We start from the raw sequence: 24,116 nt of genomic DNA, 5'->3' as shown, positions 1-24,116 counted from the left end.
GGGATAGCAGTATGGACAGAGACGGGGACAGGGATAGCAGTATGGACAGAGACGGGGACAGGGATAGCAGTATGGACAGAGACGGGGACAGGGATGAGGATTCATATGCTGTTTTCTCTTCATTCACAATGTGTAGCAATCTATCGAATATGTTGATTTAAAAATAAACCTGTTTCAATAGAAACTGATGTTTGTCTTACATTGCCAATGGCACACACACTGTCTAGATGTTTTACCAGCTCATAAAAGGAATCGGGCTGTAGCTACAGTATGTCCTTGTTCTTTCTATTTCTGCATTTCAAAAACTATAAGCCAATATTCAAATTAATATAAAAATGTGTTAAATATTTTTGGGGAATATTCTAGCAGCTGCTGTCATCATGACATCTAGTTTTTTTTTTAATGCAACTTGTCTTGGACCACCATAAAGTATTTTTGGAGCATTTGCTCATCGTTCCAGCTCCACCTACATACAGTATGCTGCATTCCATCTTCTTTACTATAGACTAGAAGATTTACAAGGCTTTTCGTYAGCTCAAAATGGCGTGTAGCAGTGGATAGCAGCAGCCGACAGTTTCTGYTTCCTTTGTTTCTCCTCCGTGTGGCACTGGGTCGGCTGGCGGTCAGCGGCAGATTGGCCCTGCTGGCACCTGCCTGTGCCCTGTGCCCGTCCGCCCAGCACACGGCGGGTAGGATCAGCGCCTCTCTCTCCTTCCGATGGCCTGCCAGCCGCTCAGTTCAGCCTCCTCCTCCCGCCACCTCCTCACCCCCGGCCGAGGTGTTAGATCAGAGCCAGGCACAGATGTGCCCCGCTGCCATGCAGAGGAGAGACAGAGTGGTACAGAGTGAACCGTGGTCTCATCCCCTGTCCGACGCTGTGGAGCTCTGATCTGTCTTTAAGTGGGCTTGTCTAATCCAGACAGCTGTGGAGATGGACGTGATGCTCCACCATGTGTGTCTTTCTGACAGTACTGTACTGTGGTGCACTGAGACCTCTGGTGCTTTCCTCTGTCATACAGCAAGCTTCTGGGATCTAGCAAAAATGTATGCACTCTACTGTAAGTCGCTCTGGATAAGAGCGTCTGCTAAATGACTAAAATGTAAAATGTAAATGTAGCGAGAAGTACGGTAAAACTGTGCTCCATCTATCAGAGTTTCCTGTTAGCTCCTTCCTTCTGTTGTAAAAGCTGAGATGACCTGAACAAGAAGGATGGTTGGTATTCTCTAGTCTGGCCTTACTGTGGCTCACAAGTCTGCTCAAGGAGATGCCTAAACACAGAAGGCCTTGATGTACACCAGACACCAGGAGAGAGAGAAATGTCCTTTTCAACTGCAACGAAAGCCTTCACTCTACTTGCTCAAATAATTCTTATGTGGAAGAACAACATTCAACATTGTTGCTTTTCATTGAACTGGCCCTTTAAGTGAGCCAGTGACCAGTGCAGCCAGCCGTTGGCAGTGGAGGGCTTTTTGTTAGGCAGGGGGTGTTTATGTGAACTACAGGGGGAGGTTGGCGAGAGAGGGCCAGCAACGGAGCACAGATGCAGCAGACATCTGTCCATGGCCACACTCCTCCTTCAGGCCAATCTAACAGGCCTCTCTCTCTTTCTCCCCTAACGCAAACTCTACCACACTACAGACACAAATCCATCTAAATCCCTTTCGGGGGTTGTCTCTGTGAGTGTCAGTCAGTGCGGCGCCCCCGCTGTTCACTTTGGGAGGTACGGGGCCTTTGTAGAGGGGGACGCCCTCTCTGTGTCACTTCCAGGGGAAGAGGGGGCTGGAAGGCAGGCATCTGTGTGACCAGGCTTCTGAGACGGGCCTTTGATTCATGCTTTTTTTGTGTCTTCATCTCACGGGCCGAATGATCACAGCTCCCCTTGAAATGGGGGGGACATGAAGCACTTTTTGCCTTTTGTTTGTTTTTTGGGAGCTCTCTTCTTTCCACACACACACAGAGCACCCCCCMGGCCCTGTGGCGGATGGCACTGAAAACGAGCCCCCCGTCAGCTCCAGCATTGGATCATCAGCCAGCTGTGCGTTGGGCAGCCGAGGATATGTCCTAATCCCCCCCACTCTGTTCAGCTCCTTCTGACGCCTTTGAGCCCGGGCTTTAGTCCCATTGTTTGTTGGTTTGTTTGCTCCTGTCTTTTTGTCGTTCCCCTCCCTCTCCCCTTCCCTCCTCTGCTCTACTCAGGGGACCCCATAGGGCGAAACAAAAAAAACATGCATAAAAACTCAACAGCATTCTTTCATTCCCATCACTTGCCAGATATTCAAAACCTCAAAATGTCCACTTTGTGTTTGGTGGCAATGCTCTATACTGAGGCTTGGAAGGGAAATGGGCTTTCATCCTCATTTCATCCACATGAAATTCTGCATCCATTTTAATGATGGTGTTTGAGAACTGTCGTTGGCAATGTGGGGCCCAAAGTTTGGATAGATTGATAAGCATGTCCCTGCTCGAAGGAGGAACCTGCAGGCGTAGACATSCACATCAAACTCCCAAATACTAATGATGCCTCTGTCAAAGCAAACCCAGACAAGCTTTCCATCTGTTTGTGGTGAACGGATGGACAGAACATTCTAGATACATCACAATACTCCCAAAGAAGGAATGGTCATCTGGCCAGTTCACTTGGTAGATCAGTGTTTGTGTGGATGAATTGATGAGGCAACTACCTGACTGTGTGGTTCCGTGTACCTTGACCATTCTGTTCCTTTGCTGCCAGTCTGCCACAGACATATTGATAGTATTTACCTATTTCAGATGGCTGACTGTACCTGGGTCCTGTTCAAATTAACGCTACAGTAGTGAGAATAACATACAGACATTTGAACCAACAGGCATTGCAAGGACATTCATTCGCTGGCTCGGTTTGGTTCTGATATTTTCAATGACCTTTTCCATTGAGTTGGATGTGGCAATTGATATGACAGACACCTTCGATACACTATGAACTGTCTGAGAGTCCCCTCTCTCCTTCATGTGGTCTTTCACCCCCACAGCAACAGGGAACCATTTGGGCTACAGAAACAAAGCTGCGACCACCACTGTGCCTGGGATCAAAAGTTTATCATTTGATCTCAAAATTCCATTAAACACGACACGCTTCTCTGCCCTCCCTTTTTCTCTGTTTTTCATTCTCACTCCTGTTAGTGCAGAGAGGGGGAAACAGGCCCTGAAAGGGTGGGAATCTGAAAATGAATAAAATAGTGAGCAGATGCAGCTAGATGCCAGAGGGAGATTTATGTGGAGAATCAAACTGCTGCAAACCAAGTCAGTGGGAGGTGGTTGTACAATCAGAGGCAGGATAAAAGAGCCAGTGGCACACAGGCCTCGCTCTTGTCAAAGTAGTAGTAATGAAATCTCGTCCGCTGAGCCTGCTGCCAGCCGAGAGAACCTGTGTTAGCACTTTGGGGTAAGCGCAGGCGCCGGCGCTGCCAGGTAGGAGGGCAGGCACTGAGCGGGAGCTGGGCGGCAGCCATCTTGTTCGGTAGCAGATGGCGGCAAGGCTGGCAGGGGAGGGGCTGCTTAGCAGAACTAATCAGACAGTAACGGATAGGGCAGCTGGGAAGCCTGGCAGCCAGGCGGGAGTGTGCAGGAGAACTGCAGAGTGTCATGATGTTGACAGTGGTGTGCCCATTGGCCTGGGATGAGACCTTGCCGTGTCTTCTCGCCTCGCTGTTGGGTGCCCCTCTCCCTGCCACCGTGCCTCGGCCAGCCCGGCCCTCTCACGTGTCAAGGTACAGAGACCAACCTGCTCCAGAGAACGTGTCCCTCCCCCCCACTCTTTTTATAACCTTTGCGAGGAAGGTACAGAGGGCATCACAGCTATTTGTTGGGATATTGAGTCAGGTTTTAGGATGTGCCTCATGTCAGTCAACTGTTTATAGGTGCTACAGTATAACCACACATAGAAATGGAAGATTAATATTTACATTTTCCTTGTATTATTTGACTTGTTATGTACTAGTCACTGAATGCAGATGGAGTATATTGATAATGGTATTTTATAGGGTTTGGTGACAATGCTTTTTTTTCAGTGTTTTTTGTTTCTCATCACAAAATAATAGGCTGTTCTTTCAGAATCGAGCAAGGAAATTCCAATCACAGCCTTATCTTACATTTCAGAGTGTGTTGTATCTATGAAACATATACATACGTCTTGAAATTGGTGCTGACATAACCATACTTACTTTAATTCTTTAAATGTTTAAAATATATTTTTAGGAAGCATTTCATGGCAGGCAGCCTCCATTCAGGACCAGACTTTCTTTTGACCAAACACATGCATATAGTCTTCTAGTGACACAGTATCAATGAACAGTACCACTCTTCCTCAGCAGATAGGGCAACAGTCCCTTTCCCAGCTTTCTATCTCTCCATCTCTCCATTCCCCATTCCTCCATCTCTTCATGTTGCTGGGTGGTACATAATAGAACGCTGAGAGTCCTCRGGCAAAATGGAGGCAAATCTGTCGGGTGCAACTGTTCCCGCTCGGGCCAACTCTGTCCAGAGAGAGTGCCCTACTTACTGTTTCTGGAAGATGGGTTACCATCCCTGCTTCCCTCCTCTCACCAAGACACAGGCACACTCTTTCTTCCATTTACTCCCTGGTCAATATCTCTCTTCTATCATGTGGAGCAGGTAGACAGAATCTGGGTTGTTACAGGTACAGCTATTCGCTACATACTCTCTAAATACAGCTAGAATACACTTATTTAGTTCAATTATTTACATTATTTTGTTGTTAGTGTGCATCTAACGGTTACACTCTAACCCCACAATTGAAATTCCTCATAGAATATGTTATAAATATGCAATATTATGCATCAGATCCTAAAGGTTTGATAAAGAGCAAGCAAGTTATGTGATGCAAGTTTTGCCTTTTCAGATCCATTTTCCTCAGTCTTTCAATATATCAAATTTAATTTGTCACATGCGCCGCATACAACAAGAGTAGACGTTACTGTGAAATGCTTACTTACGAACCCTTTCCTAACAATACAGAGTTAAAGAAAAAATGGCAAAATAAAAAAAATGAAATATTAACACAATAAAATAACGAGGCTATATACAAGGAGTACCGGTACCGAGTCAATGTGCGGGGTACGAGGTAGTTAAGGTAATATGTACATGTAGGTAGGRGTAAAAGTGACTAAGCAATCAGGATAGATAATAAACAGAGTAGCAGCAGCGCGTTTGTGTGTGGCATCAATATGCACGTGTGTGTGTGTGCTGGAGTGTCAGTGTAGTATGTGTGAGTGTGTGGGTAAAGTCCAGTCAGTGTGCATAGAGCCGGTGCAAGAGAGTCAGTACAAAAAAATGGGGCAATGCAAACAAACCTGCCAAGAGAGGGCCGCCCACCAAAACTCACGGACCAGGCAAGGAGGGCATTAATCAGAGAGGCAACAAAGAGACCAAAAATAACCCTGAAGGAGCTGCAAAGCTCCACGGTGGAGATTGGCGTATCTGTCCATTGGACCACTTTAAGCCTTACACTCCACAGAGCTGGGCTTTACGGAAGAGTGGCCAGAAAAATACCATTGCTTGAAGAAAAAAATAAGCAAACACGTTTGGTGTTCGCCAAAAGGCATGTGGGAGACTCCCCAAACATATGGAAGAAGGTACTTTGGTTAGATGAGACTAAAATGTAGCTTTTTGGCCATCAAGGAAAACGCTATGTCTGGCACAAACCCAACACCTCTCATCACCCCGAGAACACCATCCCCACAGTGAAGCATGGTGGTATGTTTTTCATCGGCAGGGACTGGGAAACTGGTCAGAATTGAAACAATGATGGATGACGCTAAATACAGGGAAATTCTTGAGAGAAACCTGTTTCAGTGTTCCAGAGATTTGAGACTGGGACGGAGGTCCACCTTCCAGCACGACAATGACCCTAAGCATATTGCTAAAGCAACACTCGAGTGGTTTAAGGGGAAACATTTACATGTCTTGGAATGGCCTATTCAAAGCCCAGACCTCAATCCAATTGAGAATCTGTTGTATGACTTAAAGATTGTTGTACACCAGCAGAACCCATCCAACTTGAAGGAGCTGGAGMAGTTTTGCCTTGAAGAATGGGCATAAATCCCAGTGGCTAGATGTGCCAAGCTTATAAAGACATACCCCAAGAGACTTACAGATGTAATTGCTGCAAAAGGTGTCTCTACAAAGTATTGACTTTGGGGGGGGTGAATAGTTATGCACGCTCAAGTTTTCTGTTTTTCTGTCTTAATTCTTGTTTGTTTCACAATTTAAAAAAAATTGCATCTTCAAAGTGGTAGGCATGTTGTGTAAATCAAATGATACAAACCACCCCAAAATCTATTTTAATTCCAGGTTGTAAGGCAACAAAATAGGAAAAATGCCAAGGGGGTGAATACTTTCACAAGTCACTGTAAATGAAAGTCAAATTAAAAGCCACTTTCTTTTTTTTGCTGTGGTCTCAGGACTGATGGGGTTAAAGGACACCGATCACCTTCTTGTAAGCGGAGAGAGAATTTCTGTATGGACATCTGTGGCCATATAAACAAAAAGGTGATAGTGTTGACGACCTATTAATTTTCCATTTTGATATTAATTGCAACTCATCTAATGAAAATGCATTTGCCTTTTATCATATGTTGTTATTTATTTTTGTTGGGTTCGGGAATAATAGGAATCCACTATGGGTTATGTAAAACTGTAAAATTTTTACTCCATCTATACAAACATCCCATTTCATTCATTGAAATGGCACGATGAGATAAACAATTAGCGCAATAGCCACATTATAAGTAAAACATTTAGAATTCGAGTAAGCTACTGAGTGAAAGATTGCGGAAGCGAGACCAAAGACAGAAATAATATAGAGTTTCTCCCTCTGCGAAACGAGCTTGTAACAACACCTGAATTGTGGCTTACACCCACATCATGACGCACTGCGCCTCCCCTCACCCCCCCCGCCCCATTCCAAACTGGAGGGCCTCTGTCGGAGCCCAACCTGTGCCCCCTACCTGTTCCCCCTACGCTAACACAGAGGGAAGTTGCCATCCAACCCACCTCAGCGTCACACAAATCAACACCATTCTGTAACATGAAACACAGCCGTAGCTCTAATGGTCAGGAATCAAAAACCTTCTACAGAAGCAGTGGCCATTGAATGGAGGAAAACAAAGAGTGTGTTTAACGCGACAGGAGATGGGAGCTGGAGGGTCGCGGGGGCTGTGCCCAACTCATCCCTCTCAGTACCACCTCTTTGTGTGGGCTCCTCTCTTTGTGATCAACTCCTGATGCCATCTGCTCTGTGTGGTACCGGCGCTGGGCTGACGGAGGGGAGCCCGGCAAGGCCAGGACAGAAAGGGAGAGATTGAAAGAGAGAGAGGGAGGGAGAGAAAGGTTGTTCCTCTGGATAAAAGCACTGGCCACTGGGCCGCAGGGCTGAGAGAGCCACTGATGCTGCCTGCCACACAGACAGGGCTATGTGAAGTCACAAAGATGATACCTCTCGGACTGTCTTTCAAATACACTCACTCTCCGCATTTCATCTTTCAACTCATTCTGTCTCGCGCACATATGTACACACACACACACAAACCAAAAACAGCTGGTGCACTTATCCATTCCYGCATACTTGATGCCAATGTGTGACATATAGTATCCCTCTGCAACTAGATCCTAGACTTCCTGATGGGCCGCCTGGGATGGTGAGGATAGGCAACAACACATCCGACACGCTGACTCTCAACACGGGGGCCMCTCAGGGATGTGTACTTAGTCCCCTCCGTTACTCTCTGTTCACCCACAACTAGGTGGCCGCGCACGACTCCAACACCACCATTAAGTTTGCAGACGACACAACGGTGGTAGACCTGATTACCAACGACAATAAGACAGCCTATAGCAGGGGTGGGCAATTGGTCCCCCTTTTGAAGGCCCTCGGATCAATTTACCCCCCCCCCCCCCTTAACTCAATTAGGGTCTTAACTTACTGTTGCAAGTTACAATAGTAGAATACGCAAGGTGCAATTTCGAAATTAGCCCGTGATATAATTTTTTTTTCAGATTGGTAAATTAGTCTAGYGGCCAGCTATCTAAATTTAGTAATCCTGGTCAAATTACCGGCCGGGGGGCCCGCATTGATTTTGTTATTCAGTCTCACTCCGATATCATATTAAAAAACTGCAAACATTTCTCTCCACCCTACTGTATGGCAAAATGTGTAGAATTTTCAGAAATTTGCTGTAAAACAGCTCATTGCACGAAATGAGTTGCAGCAAACTTGCTTTAAAACTGCAACATTTTCTCTACGCCGCATGGCAAAATGTGGAGACGTTCATGAAATTACCACTAAAACACAAAAAAAAGCGTATCTCTGCTGTCAAGAAGGGGGCCGCTAAAATGTTTTGCTTGCAATGTAAGGGGTGGCGGGTATGGATGTGGCTATGCAAAGGATGCGGCACCTCATGAGGAGTTCAGATTTTTTTGTGGTCCCCACCTCCATCAATGTTGCCCATTCTTGGCCTAWAGGGAGGAGGTTAGAGACCTGTCAGCGTGGTTCCAGGACAACAACCTCTCCTTCAACGTCAGCAAGACAAAGGAGCTGATCGTGGACTACAGGAAACGGAGGGCCGAGCACACCCCATTCACATTGACGTGGCTATAGTGAGCAGGTCGAGAGCTTAAAATCCCCCGTGTCCACATCACTAAGGACCTATTATGGTCCAGACACACCAACAAGGTAGTGAAGAGGGCACTGAAAAGATTTGGCATGGGCCCTCAGATCCTCAAAGTTCTACAGCTGCATCACTGACAGCATCTTAACTGGCTGCATCACCGCTTTGTATGGCAACTGCTTGGCATTCGACCATAAGGGGCTACAGAGGGTAGTGTGTATAAATATTTAGGACTAAAACTTCTCCAGCTCCTTCAAGTTGGATGGGTTCTGCTGGTGTACAACAATCTTTAAGTCATACAACAGATTCTCAATTGGATTGAGGTCTGGKCTTTGAATAGGCCATTCCAAGACATGTAAATGTTTCCCCTTAAACCACTCGAGTGTTGCTTTAGCAGTATGCTTAGGGTCATTGTCCTGCTGGAAGGTGAACCTCCGTCCCAGTCTCAAATCTCTGGAAGACTGAAAAAGGTTTCCCTCAAGAATTTCCCTGTATTTAGCGCCATCCATCATTCCTTCAATTCTGACCAGTTCCCCAGTCCCTGCCGATGGGAAAAACATACCCACATCATAATGCTACCACCACCATRCTTCACTGTGGGGATGGKGTTCTCGGGGTGATGAGAGGTGTTGGGTTTGTGCCAGACATAGCGTTTTCCTTGATGGCCAAAAAGCTAAATTTTAGTCTTATCTGACCAGAGCACCTTCTTCCATATGTTTGGGGAGTCTCCCACATGCCYTTTGCCGAACACCAAACGTGTTTGCCTATTTTYTTTCTTCAAGCAATGGCTTTTTTCTGGCCACTCTTCCGTAAAGCCCAGCTCTGTGGAGTGTAAGGCTTAAAGTGGTCCTATGGACAGATAGTCCAGTCTCCGCTGTGGAGCTATGCAGCTCCTTCATGGTTATCTTTGGTCTCTTTGTTGCCTCTCTGATTAATGCCCTCCTTGCCTGGTCCGTCAGTTTTGGTGGGCGGCCCTCTCTTGGCAGGTTTGTTGTGGTGCCGTATTCTTTCCATTTTTTAATAATGGATTTAATGGTGCTCAGTGGGATGTTCAAAGTTTCTGATATTTTTTAAAACCCAACCCTGATTTGTACTTCTACACAACTTTGTACTTCTACACAACTTTGTCCCTGACCTGTTTGGAGAGCTCCTTGGTCTTCATGGTGCCCCTTGCTTGGTGGTTCCCCTTGCTTAGTGGTGTTGCAAACTCTGGGGCCTTTCAGAACAGGTGTATGTGTGTGTGTACTGAGATCATGTAACACTTAAAGTCCACCTGTGTGCAATCTATTTAACTAATTGTGACTTCTGAAGGTAATTGGTTGCACTAGATCTTATTTAGGGGCTTCATAGCAAAGGGGGTGAATACATATGCACTCACCACTTTTCCATTTTAAATGTTAAAAATATWTTTTTWAATAAGTTATTTTTCACTTCACCAATTTGGACTATTTTGTGCATGTCCATCATGAAATCCAAATAAAAATCCATTTAAATTACAGGTTGTAATGCAACAAAATAGGAAAAACGCCAAGGGGGATGAATACTTTTGCAAGGGACTGTATCTGCATATCCAGCCCTTATATTTAGCCTCACAATGAAGTGTTTTACCATGTTCTTTTCAGGACACCCAGGGCTACAAGTAGAACACAACAATTTTACATAAACAGTTCCATTCATTAGTTTTATTGACAAAWGTTGACAGARCAAAAACCTGATTTAAAAATATKTACGCTTGTAAGTATAGACATGTTTTTTTTTTTAAGTCAGTGACAACTGTTTGGAGTTTGACTTTTTCCACATTTTGTTGTTACAAAGTGGGATTAAAATGTTTTTAATTKTCATTTTTTGTCAACGATCTACACAAAATACTCATGTCAACATGGAAGAAAAATGTTAACATTTGTAAAACATTTATGAACGATTAAACACTAATATATTGTGTCTTGATTAGATAAGTATTCAACCCCCAAATTCAATATATGTTAGAATAAACTTTGGCAGCGATTATAGCTGTGAGTCTTTCTGGGTAAGTCTCAGAGCTTTCCACACCTGGATTGTGCAACATTTGCACATTATTCTTTTCAAAATTCTTCAAGCTCTGTCAAGTTGGTTGTTGGTCATTACTAGACAATCATTTTCAGGTCTTGCCATAGATTTYCAAGCAGATTTAAGTCAAAACTGTAACTCGGCCACTCAGGAACATTCACCGTCTTGGTAAGCAACTCCCTTGTAGATTTTAGGTTATTGGCCTGCTGAAAGGTGAATTCATCTCCCAGTGTCTGGTGGAAAGCAGACTGAASCAGATTTTCCTCTAGGATTTTGCCTTTGCTTAGCTACATTCTGTTTTATTTTTTTTATCCTGAAAAACTCCCTAGTCCTTAACGATTACAAGCATACCTATAACTTGATGTAGCCTCCACTGCTTGAAAATATGGAGAKTGGTATTCAGTAATGTGTTGTATTGGATTTGCCCCAAACATAACACTTTRTATTCAGGACAAAAAGTTAACGGCTTTGCCACATGTTTTGCATTATTACTTTAGTGTCTTGATGCATGTTTTGGAATATTTTTCCTTCTTTTCATTCTGTCAATAAGGTTTGTATTGTGGAGTAACTACAATGTTGTTGATCCATTCTCAGTTTTCTCCTATCACASCCATTAAACTCTAACTGTTTTAAAGTCACCATTGGCATCATGGTGAAATCCCTGAGCAGTTTCCTTTCTCTTTCGGCAACTGAGTTAGGAAGAACGCCTGTATCTTTGCAGTGACTGGGCGTATTGATACACCATCTAAAGTGTAATTAATAACTTCACCATGCTCAAAGGGATATTCAATGTCAGAATCTACCAATAGGTGCCCTTCTTTGTGAGACATTAGAAAACCTCCCTTGTCTTTGTGGTTGAACCTGTGTTTGAAATTCACTGCTCGACTGAAGGGCCTTAACATTATCTGTATGTGTGGGGTATAGAGATGAGGTAGTCATTTAAAAAATCATGTTAAACACTATTATTGCACACAGAGTGAGTCCATGCAACTTATTATGTGACTTGTTAAGCACATTTTTACTCCTGAACTTGTTTAGGCTTGCCATAACAAAGKTGTTGATGCTTATTGACTCAAGACATGTCAGYTTAACATTTTTCAGTAATTTAGTATTTTTTGTTGTTGTTGAAAAACATACAGTTGAAGTTTACATACACCTTAACCAAATACATTTAAACTCAGTTTTTCACAATTCCTGACATTTAGTCCTAGTAAAAATTCCCTGTCTTTAGGTCAGTTAGGGTCACCACTTTATTTTAAGAATGTGAAATGTCAGAATAATAGTAGTGATTTTATTTCAGCTTTTCTTTTTTTCATCACATTCCCAGTGGGTCAGAAGTTTACATACACATACAAACGTTTTGGGTAGCCTTCCCCAAGCTTCCCACAATAAGTTGGGTGAATTTTGGCCCATTCCTCCGCACAGAGCTGGTGTAACTGAGTCAGGTTTGTAGGCCTCCTTGCTTGCACACGCTTTTTCAGTTCTGCCCACACGTTTTCCATAGAATTGAGGTCAGGGCTTTGTGATGGCCACTCCAATACCTTGACTTTGTTGTCCTTAAGCCATTTTGCCACAACTTTGGAAGTATGCTTGGGGTCATTGTCCATTTGGAAGACCCATTTGCGACCAAACTTTTAACTTCCTGACTGATGTCTTGAGATGTTGCTTCAAAATATCCACATAATTTTCCGTCCTCATGATGCCATCTATTTTGTGAAGTGCACCAGTCCATCCTGCAGCAAAGCACACCCCACAACATGATGCTGCCACCCCCGTGCTTCACGGTTGGGATGGTGTTCTTCGGCTTGCAAGCCTCCCCCTTTTTCTTCCAAACATAACGATGGTCATTATGGCCAAACAGTTCTATTTTTGTTTCATCAGACCAGAGGCATTTCTCCAAAAAGTATGATCTTTGTCCCCATGTGCAGTTGAAACCGTAGTCTGGCTTTTTTGGAGCAGTGGCTTCTTCCTTGCTGAGCGGCCTTTCAGGTTATGTCGATATAGGACTAGTTTTATTGTGGATATAGATACTTTTGTACATGTTTCCTCCAGCATCTTCACAAGGTTGTTCTGGGATTGATTTGCACTTTTCTCACCAAAGTACGTTAATCTCTAGGAGACAGAACACATCTCCTTCCTGGAGCGGTATAACGGCTGCGTGTCCCATGGTGTTTATGCTTGCGTACTATTGTTTTGTACAGATGAATGTGGTACCTTCAGGCGTTTGGAAATTGCTCCCAATATGATGAACCAGACTTGTGGAGGTCTACAATTTTTTTCTTCTGAGGTCTTGGCTGATTTCTTATGATTTCCCATGATGTCAACAAAGAGGCACTGAGTTTTTAGGTAGCCTTGAAATACATCCACAGGTACACCTCCAATTGACTCAAATTATGTCAATTAGCCTAACAAGCTTCTAAAGCCATGACATAAATTTTCTGGAATTTTCCAAGCTGTTTAAAGGCCAGTCAACTTAGTGTATGTAAACTTCTGACTCACTGGAATTGTGATACAGTTAATCATAAGTGAAATAATCTGTCTGTAAACAATTGTTGGAAAAATGACTTAGCACAAAGTAGATGTCCTAACCGACTTGCCAAAACTATAGTTTGTTAACAAGAGATTTTGTGGGAAGTGGTTGAAAAACGAATTTTAATGACTCCAACCTAAGTGTATGTAAACTTCTGACTTCAACTGTAATTCCACTTTGACATTATGGGGTATTGTGTGTAGGCCAGTGGCATTTTTTGTGTGCAATTTTTAATTCAGGCTATAACACAACAAAATGTGGAAGAAGTCAATGGTTGTGAAGGATCTGTATGTGAGCTTACCACAGTATTTATAACACTTGTCCTGGGATTTCCTATGATCTTCTATGTAGAAGAACCCCTTACTTCTAATGGCTCTTGTGTAGCTTTTGAGTGCATAGCCCCCGGGCCCTTTCGGGATCCGCCCTTGTCAAACACTGCTCTATCTCAGTCGTTAATCACACAGACTAATTGGTATCTACAGGATGAGAAGGAATTATGAATAATCCAATGGTACAACCCAGAAGTCTGTAGCACACCATACAATGTTTTAAAGGGTTTGGAAGTCCAAAACGTGCCAGCGTTATGGGGGGACTCATTGGGTTAAGCTTTTAAGATTTGTTTAACTTTACAACCGTGAGAAGAAAAATAGTTTTACATTTGCAGAGGAGTGAAATATGTTTCTGCAAAAGAATGTGCACTCTCCCTCCGTGGGTTGTGAGTATGGGGGTGTGTGTAGCTGTCCTGAATCAGGGGAGTATTTGTTAAATTGGTGGCGACTGCATTTCGCTCTGCCCGTGACCTTGAGGGGGCTTTGCTGCTCCTTGAAGAAGAAAAGCAGAAGCTGGCGGTAAACAAAGTTCACTTCTGACAGATGGATTGAATGACAGAGAGGTTGCGAGTGCCAGAATAGCCCTGGCAGCGGAGGAAATGTTCAATGCGGTCCAACAGGAGAGGAGGTGTGAACAGGTGCAGGGCTGCTGAAGGAAGAGGGACCAGATGGAGGGAGCCAGAGCCAGTTTAGTTAAAGGAAAAAGGGTGGGAGGGAGAGCAGGGGAAGGGGGAGCGAGGAATGGAGGGGAATGAGAGAAAAAGGGATAGGAGCAGAGATAAGAGCCCCCAGGACGGAGAAGAGCGGAGGAGAGAGTGGAATAATGCACAGAGCAAACTGTGCTGTGCTATGTAAGTGATAGCCAGGCTAGAAGGGGCTGCTTTTGATATTTCTCTATCTTAGAGAGTGAGGGGGAGATGTGTTAGTTAGATTGAAGGACATGGGTGAATGGAGTGCAATTGACACACCAGCGGCTGAATAAATGTGTTAAAATATACACGGTGTACTTTAAAGTGTGTGTGTGGACACTGAACTTTATTCTTCCCTGAGCTGAGTACATGGTGTCATTAGACCACATTCCTTGCAAGCGCCCAATATGCCACAAATACCCCCAGTTGGCAGTGCCACACCAAATCAGCATTCATTAGTTCTCTTTATACTGTTATTCTTAGCATCAGGATCTGTCTTTATAGATATCATTTGACATCAATGTAAATGTATGAAGGAAGGGATGAATGAGAATAGTGAATGGCAACTGGTTCAATATATGTTTTCCAGGTATAATGTAATTGCAATAGAGTATTGTTGTGATGAGTATTTACAGTTTTCAGAGTTGGGTAAGTCATTGAATAAATGAGTTTGCTTGGGAACATGCTGTCTGTTGTGCACTGAGCACTGCTAGATGGCTACTGTTATCACACATTGTTTATTTGTTCTGTTTTGGACTGGGTAGGAACATCAGGCCTACTGTGCTCTTTGAAGACTGCTTCTATTCCTCATATTCAAATAAATCCTAGTTCCACATGTACTATACCATGTTTTTCAGTTTAGATTTTCACTGTAAAAGTGTTGAAGTTGATGTTATCTAAGTTGACCAAAATGTTCACAAAGTTAGTCTTGAGAGAGAGAGGTTGACGCATTATCACACTAAACAGTAGCTGGTGTTGCCAAGCGGCTGACTCCAATTTGCGCTCGTTTTAGGAACCGTAGCATTTGGTCATTCCTGGCTGTGGATCATGGAGCACCGCGGGGTGCTGCAAACTCTGCGCTCGAATGGGCTGTGGTATTCCAAATCAAATGGGCAACAGCTTGACTAGTACCCACTTAGGCAGCCCTGGGCCCTCACTTAGTGCTCTAGCACCCAGGACCTAGCCACAGAGCCTGGTGCTGGGACGGGATAGTATAGCTCCCCCTATCAGGCTGGTCGACCCTGCCCTGCCTCCTGACTGACTCACTGACCATTAGGCCTCGCTCACTCACATAATTATAGCCAGTGAGCAAACAGAAAGTGACCCCTGGACTGAGAGATATGGAACTGTGAGAAATCTCTGTTAGGGCAGTTCTAGGCGGTTACTCTCTATGTAGGGTTGGAATACCGATAGAGTGGGTCTCAAGTCATCCTAAATCAGGTTCAGAAAATGAGGCAATTTGTTTTGCAGCAAAAGATTTCATTTTACACATGAAGTCACATATTTAAAAACAACAAAAGATAGCAAAGGATATTTATTAATAATAAGGTGGGTGCTTATATCTGTCCTATTTCACACATGTACAAGTGTGTATTATACGCATTTGTGAATTGGACATTTTGTTTTTTTGCATATCCCAGCTCCCCCTCAGACACCCTTGGAGAGTGGGGTCACGGCCAAAGTCAGCCATGGTCAACGGCGACCCTGGAGCAATTCGGGTTAAGTGCCTTGCTCAAGGGATCATCGCCAGGTTTTTCATCTTGCCGGCTCGGGCATTCGAACTAGCAACTTTTTGGTTACTGGCCCAACACTCTAACCGCTGCTTTACCTGCCACCTAGGCTACATGTACATGTTATGTGCTGAAGTGCATCTCCGATATAAAAGCACTACTTACAATATATCATCATTTACTATCATAATGTACTATAGAAATGGAAATAAGGTTCAGGGCCATCTTCACTAGAGCTTCAGAAAGAACAAATCGAACTTCCGCTCTTTCGCTCTCTTCTGACCATGGCTCATCTTGGCCTTCTGGCTCAAAACTCCCAACTCTCGTCAGTCGTCATCAGTCCTCTCTGAAACTTTCTGGCCGGCTGTCTCATGCTAATTGGTGGATAAACACCACCGGTGCGAGGCTGGGAGGCTGGGGCCCCCCTGGAAACAAACAGTAACAAATGGCTGGCTGTGAGGGCTCTGCAAGCCCACGCTGGGCGCTGGTGTGGGGATGGATGGTGTTTTAGGCCGCTGTTCAAGCACCGCAGGGGGCCGGGCGGGTGGCCGCTCTCTCTCTCCTGGTCTCCTAGGCAGGCGCACCACCACAACCCAACACCCCGCCCCCCTGCGTTCACACTCCAGACGACAGCAGGCCTGGAGAGACGGTCACTTTGGAGCCCTGTTCCAAAACCCAGTGTGGGAGAAAAGTTTGGTCGTTTTCTTTCGTTCTCTCCCATAATTAACACTTTTTAAAAACTTTTGTGCAATTTTTGGGGGGGTTGCCGTTGTCGTTAGATTTCAAATTGATGTTTTGTTCTTGTTGAATTTGCTATAGATTGATTGATTTGATATTTGTTTTAGTTTATTTTGTTAGAAATGTAAAGATAAAAGTCTTGATACGAGATCTCATTTTTGATGGCGGTAAAAAGCACAACATGACATTGTATTCTATGAGTAACATTAGTAGTGCAGTAGTTTGATCGCAATTTTCATTACTGTATTGTCATTCTATATATATCACAGACAGTATCACCAGCAAAGCACCCCACACCACCACCTCCATGCTTCACGGTGGGAACTACACTTGCAGAGATCATCTGTTCACCTAATCGGCAACTCACATTTAGACTCATCAGACCAAAAGACAGATTTCCACCGGTCTAATGTCCATTGCTCGTGTTTCTTGGCCCAAGCAAGTCTCTTCTTCTTATTGGTGTCCTTTAGTAGTGGTTTCTTTGTAGCAATTCATCCATTAAGTCCTGATTCACGCAGTCTCCTCTGAACAGTTGATGTTGAGATGTGTCTGTTACTTGAACTCTGTGAAGCATTTATTTAGGCTGCAATCTGAGSCTGGTAACTCTAATGAACATATCCTCTGCAGCAGAGGTAACTCTGGGTCTTCCTTTCCTGTGGTGGTTCTCATGAGAGCTAGTTTCATCAAAGTGCTTGATGATTTTTGCGACTGCACTTGAAGAAACTTTCAAAGTTCTTGAAATGTTCCGTATTGACTGACCTTCACGTCTTAAAGTAATGGTGACTGTCGTTTCTCTGCTTATTTGAGCTGTTCTTGGTATTTTACCAAATAGGGATATCTTCTGTATACCACCCCTACCTTGTCACAACACAACTGATTGGCTCAAACGCATTAAGAAGGAAAGAAATTGCACAAATTAACTTTTAACAAGGCACACCTGTTAATTGAAATGCGTTCCAGGTGACTACCTCTTGAAGCTGGTTGAGAGAATGCCAAGAGTGTGCAAAGCTGTCATCAAAGGGTGGCTACTTTGAAGAATCACAAATATAACATATTTTGATTTGTTTAACCATTATTTTGGTTACTACATGATTCCATATGTGTTATTTCATAGTTTTGATGTCTTCACTATTATTCTATAATGTAGGGGGGAAAAATTTAAATAAAGAAAAACCCTTGAATGAGTAGGTGTGTCCAAACTTTTGACTGGTACTGTATCTAATATATATCCTGCCGAGACGCACTATCCCTTTAAAAGCATGAGATTTTTGCAATTAATCCCCTTTATCTACTTCTCCAGAGTCAGATGAACTCATGGATAACTAGCGTCAGCACAATGACTGGAAGTCTAGGGGAACAGCTAGACTTCCAGCTTGCTAGCTGTTCCCATAGACTTCCAGGCATTGCGCTAACGCTAGTTAGCAACTTCTTTTGAACTACATGTTATATATAAACAAAAAATATTTAAAATCATATTTTTGGGAGTGGCGGGCCTAAATGTCCCGCCGCTGCTAAATTAATATAGGGGAAACACACGATACAGCTTTATTGTTTACCATTAGTCCATCACATGTACAGTACATCTTACCCCCTCAGTATACACTGTGTTCTGTTGCATTGTGTAGTGGACAGCTGCCTCAACACCCAGGGGCCTATTGTCTAGGGCGTGACACTTTTACCCTTCCACCCCTCATGAGCTGTCTTTATTTCCCTCCTCTCTATCTCTCTTCTCTCTCTTTCTATCCTCTCTCCGTCTCTCTCGCTCAGGCAGGAGAAGGAGAGTGCGGAGCGCTGCCGGGGCGAGGACATGGATGCTCTGACCTTCTCTGCACAGCAGCGCGAGCAGGAGCTGACACAGAGGCTCCAGCAAATGGAGGCGCAGCACGAGCGGAGCGGTGGGTGTCCGGTGGCGCAGCCACAGCCTGCCAAAAGAACACCCCCACCTTTCTCCACCCTCCATGCCCCCATCCGCACCCCGGCCCATGCCACACTGTGAGGGACGGCATCAGGAACACCTGTAACCTTTGGCTGGCCGAAGGGAGCAGATGCTTGGCACTCCAGAGATTGGCCATTACATATTAGTTATCGTTTAGAAAGGGAAAAATGGGCCGCGTTCTGGGCCCACTGTCTGTAGATTTCAGAGTGCTGCTCTCACATCTGTTGCACCATCTGGATCCAGCGAGTTTATTTACCTGTGTTTTGAGAAACTTGAAGCATGCTGATTGCCAGAACAAAGCCTCGGGAAAACAAAGGGCTTCTTTTTGGCGCAGCTCGGCAGCACACATGTTGTCTAAAGAGAGATGACATCAGAAGCTCAGCAGGAAGCTCTCTGGGCCTATGGAATTAGTCCTTTAATACCACAGACCACTTCCTTCTCTAAAGCGTATAATGGCCACTCTCACCAGCTAATTAGTTTTCTCTCTCTCCCAACCACCCCCTCCATCCCTCTCTTCYTCCCCCTCCCTCGCTTTCTAAACAGTTTGGTTTTTAGTAGTTGTAGACAGAATAGCCTCTAGACGATATGTTTTTTTTCTTTCTCTCTCTCCGCTGTTTGTTTTTACTCCCAGTTTGTTTGTCTTTGTATCTTGTTTGTCTCTGTGGCCTACGCATGCCCAGCCGCTTTCAAAGCCTGTTAGCTAATTACGATTCTTTTGGGCACGTTTTTTTTTACTGCTCCCAGCCTGCGACACAACTTTTTTTTGTAAAGTTTAATTTCGCAACATAAAAAAAAAAGATTTCCACACCACGTCCCAAATATCTGTATTTGCTTTGTGTGTCCATGCTGTGCGCTTTGTCTATTTATGTCCAAATGGCTAGCACAGAGCTTTCTGGAGTCTTTTCCTCTGTACACTGGCAGACTATGTCGATAAGCCACCATGACAAAATCATTTTAGCGAGAACATGAAACCAGCTCTGTTTTCTTGACCAGATTAGCTGTGTGGAGTTAGTAATTGCTCCCTACTTTATGTACAGTCACAGTTCATTTCACCCCTGAGCATCATCCCTTAAGTCGCTCTCCTAGTTTAGTGGTAATAAACTCGACCAGTGGAATCCAACCTCTTGTCTGAATAGCAGCTTCTTTCGCTTCCTCTGAATTAAAGGAATCTGACTAGCATGTCTCAGCACTACAGAAGCTAGAACATTTTACTGTAAACTACCCTTACTCAGCCAGAATGTACAATGTTGAAGTCTAGTTCTACCAATTTCCCTGTGAATGCCAGGTGATGTAAAACACTTCATAAGCTCTCCTGCATGAAGCACTTGAGATCTAAGCCTGGAAGAGTCATCTGCATATCCACTCGGCTGCTATTTCACAGAATAGTAAATAGTTGAAAGGCTCTTTATAAATCTGAGGTACTTTTCAAAAGACTGGAGTCCTTCATGAGTTCTATTGTGACAGAATGGTAGAGCAGGTGGAATGGACACCATTCCAAACTTGCAGCATTGTTTTAAAAAGACATATGTTGGTGATGATACCGCCGCACAACATTTCARAGACTGATCAAAGTCGAGCGTTGGATCGTTCCAAAAGAGTCGTGAGTCAGTCTATGGGCACTGTAGAACAACACATTTCACTGCACCTACTGTGTGTGGTGTATGTGACAATAAAACATGTCATTATTTTTATTTATTTTACATGACAAGGTTAAAAACCTAGCAAACGGAAAGAGTTTCAAACAACTCTATTTACAATACAATCCTTACTTTAAACAACTTTATTGCATGGTGAATCTGCACAAAGATACTATACTTCATTCATTGCATGAATTTAGGCACAAATAAACATACTGTATGTAATTCACCATCTTTTTCCGGTACCTGTCCAGGATGCAAGAAMTTTGATGTTGAGTGAATGTACAGTATGTCTCATGACTGTGGTCACTGACCCTGCTATCCCATGTTCCCTTGCAGTGGGTGAGCTGGAGGCCCTCCTCAGCTCCCAGAATGCCCTGATAGGGAAACTGAAGGATGAATGTCTCAGTCTGGGGACCAAGCTGGAGACGCTGACAGAGACTAGCAGGTAACACACCCACACTGGACATTTATCAGTCAATCAAAGCCTTTTTTACATCAGCAGTTGTCACAGAGTGCTTTACAGCTACCCAGCCTCAAACCCCAAAGAACAAGCAATGCAGAAGCACAGTAGCTAGGAAAAACTTAGAAAGGCAGGAACCAAGGAAAAAACCTAGAGGGACCAGGCTCTGAAGAGTGGCCAGTCCTCTTCACACACGTTTATCACTTATTTAATACTATTTATGTCACTCTGTCAGACTTTTTTAATGCGGTCATGATAACCAGCAGTTAAAAAACAAAAAACTATTCAAAGCATGACATATTTTCACTGCCTGACTTCAGTGCTTGATGGAACCTGGAATTGCGTTGCCGGCGAAAGACCTTGACCTTTGTTGTCTTTGACCATAATGTCAGATATGACATTGGATGAGAAGAACCATTGCGCATACCTCCAGATTGTGAAATCTGTTCTTCGTGGCACTGTTCCTTTGCAATGTTGTCACGACACTGTGCTGTATCAGAGCTGCTGTCATTATGCAGTGGGCCACGCCAGTCTGTCCACAGACAGACACACACACACACACACACACACACACACACACGTTTGTCACCTCAGGCCTTTGGGCCAGTCAGCTGTTAAAACAGTGTAAAGCACATTAGTCACATCACAGCCCCCAATCTGCCACAGCCAGACCGCACAACCTGCATAGGTCCTACCAACCTCATATACAGGACGACACACTCTCATCTGAGAAGAGAATACACCCATACACACAGATATATACTCAGTAATGCTAACACAGAGGACAACAGCTTGTAAACCAACGTTTAAATGCTCTCGCTTTCTCTCTCTCTCTCCTAAACACACATACACACAATTGTAAAACCACTACATCCGCTGCGTAGCCCTCATTCAGTGTTGCACTGCGGTGGCCTTTTGTTGTGTGTCTGCAGGCTGTTTCAGCTCCCGATGCCTCATGCTCAATGTGCCAGCTAAAGCGCTGCCGGCCTGCTAGCCAGATGAATGCACTGCGTTCTTCTGCACCACTACACCCAACAGTAAACAAGGCAAAGGCCTCCTCCTCCTCCACAGCCCAGTGCAGCCTGTTGAGAGAAGAAGAGGAAGAGGGGAGGCCAATAGCCTGCTGGCCAATTTGGGCTCCTCAAATGTGGGATGAGTAGACCTCAACTTGGGTAAAGGATGGAGCTCATTATCTGGAAGTCTCGATTGCCACAGTGCTGTACATCAGTGTGGACCCAAAGGGGTGCACATTTCGTTTTTTGCAATAGCATTACACAGCTAATTTCTAATGGTCAACTCATCATCAAGCTTTGATGATTTGAATCAGGTGTTAGTGCTAAGGCAGAAACTAAAATGTGCACCTGTTTTTGGTTCCCCAGGACCAGGTTTGAGAACCACTGCTGTACATACAGTTGAAGTCTGAAGTTTACATACACCTTAGCCAAATACATTTAAACTCAGTTTTTCACAATTCCTGACATTTAATCCTAGTAAGAAATCCCTGTTTTAGGTCAGTTAGGATCACCACTTTATTTTAAGAATGTGAAATGTCAGAATAATAGAGAATTATTTATTTCATCTTTTATTTTTTCCATCACATTCCCAGTGGGTCGGAAGTTTACATACACTCAGTATTTGGTAGCATTGCCTTTAAATTGTTTAATGTTTCGGGTAGCCTTCCACAAGCTTCCCACAATAAGTTGGGTGAATTTTGGCCCATTTCTCCTGACAGAGCTGGTGTAACTGAGTCAGGTTTGTAGGCCTCCTTGCTCGCACATGCTTTTTCAGTTCTGCCCACAAATTTTCTATAGGATTGAAGTCAGGGCTTTGTAATGGCCACTCCAATACCTTGACTTTGTTGTCCTTAAGCCATTTTGCCACAACTTTGGAAGTATGCTTGGGTCATTGTCCATTTGGAAGACCCATTTGCGACCAAGCTTTAACTTCCTGACTGATGCCTTGAGATGTTGCTTCAATATATCCACATAATTTTCCGTCCTCATGATGCCATCTATTTTGTGAAGTGCACCAGTCCCTCCTGCAGCAAAGCACCCCCACATCATGATGCTGCCACCCCCGTGCTTCACAGTTGGGATGGTGTTCTTCGGCTTGCAAGCCTCCCCCTTTTTCCTCCAAACATAACGATGGTCATTATGGCCAAACAGTTCTATTTTTGTTTCATCAGACTAGAGGACATTTCTCCAAAAAGTACAATCTTTGTCCCCATGTGCAGTGCAAACCGTAGTCTGGCTTTTTTATAGCGGTTTTGGAGCAGTGGCTTCTTCCTTGCTGAGCGGCCTTTCAGGTTATGTCGATATAGGACTCGTTTTACTGTGGAAATAGATACTTTTGTACCGGTTTCCTCCAGCATCTTTACAAGGTCCTTTGCTGTTGTTCTGGGATTGATTTGCACTTTTCTCACCAAAGTACGTTCATCTCTAGAAGACAGAACTTGTCTCCTTCCTGAGTGGTATGACGGCTGCGTGGTCCCATGGTGTTTATACTTGCGCACTATTGTTTGTACAGATGAATGTGCTACCTTCAGGCATTTGAACATTTTTCCCAATGATGAACCAGACTTGTGGAGGTCTACAATTTTTTTTGTGAGGTCTTTTTCATTTTATTTCCTCATGATGTCAAGTAAAGAGGCACTACGTTTGAAGGAAGGCCTTGAAATACATCAACAGGTACACCTCCAATTGACAGAAATAATGTAAATTAGCCTATCAGAAACTTCTAAAGGCATGACATCATTTTCCAAGCTGTTTAAAGGCACAGTCAACTTAGTGTATGTAAACTTCTGACCCACTGGAATTGTGATACAGTGAATTATAAGTGAAATAGTCTGTCTGTAAACAATTGTTGGAAGAATTACTTGTGTCATGCACAGAGTAGTTGTCCTAACTGAATTGCCAAAACTATAGTTTGTTAACAATACATTTGTGGAGTGGTTGAAAAAACACATTTGAATGACTTAAACCTAAGTGTATGTAAACTTCCGACTTCAACTGTAGATGTCCGTTAACACTACAGCTCCTCCCATTCTCTCCTCTCATTTCTTACTTGGAATGCAGTGTGTCAATGGCTCCTATCTTTCAAAGAACAACCAACTGGCTAAATGTCATTCATAGCTATGGCAGCAGCCTTCTCTCGGATCACACAGTTGGAGAAATGAGCGATCGCTATCACCTAATGGGGTAGACTTGGCAGAGTTGGAGCACTGTTGTTGCTGTTTTTGAGAGAATCCTTAAGGTTTCAACAACCTGGCTATTCACCTTTTGGAAGCTTTGGAAACTCTGCAACAAAATGGTGGTAAAACCGTTTATTCACTTGGTGTGCGTTCAGTACAAATCA

The 24,116-nt window shown here is 43.9% G+C and overlaps 1 protein-coding gene across 1 annotated transcript in view; it reads left to right on the top strand.

The window, feature by feature from the left end:
- Nucleotides 1-24,116, top strand: part of sdccag8 (SHH signaling and ciliogenesis regulator sdccag8) — a 58,350-nt gene that overhangs the window by 17,675 nt on the left and 16,559 nt on the right. Inside the window, exons 14-15 of the mRNA XM_023993539.2 lie at nt 18,494-18,621; nt 20,639-20,747. Of these exons, the coding sequence (XP_023849307.1) occupies nt 18,494-18,621; nt 20,639-20,747 (237 nt within the window). The remainder of the gene's footprint in view (nt 1-18,493; nt 18,622-20,638; nt 20,748-24,116) is intronic.

Source organism: Salvelinus sp. IW2-2015, linkage group LG8 (assembly GCF_002910315.2).
Source record: "Salvelinus sp. IW2-2015 linkage group LG8, ASM291031v2, whole genome shotgun sequence".
Lineage (NCBI taxonomy): Eukaryota > Metazoa > Chordata > Actinopteri > Salmoniformes > Salmonidae > Salvelinus > Salvelinus sp. IW2-2015.
This window is presented reverse-complemented; position numbering and strand designations above follow the sequence as displayed.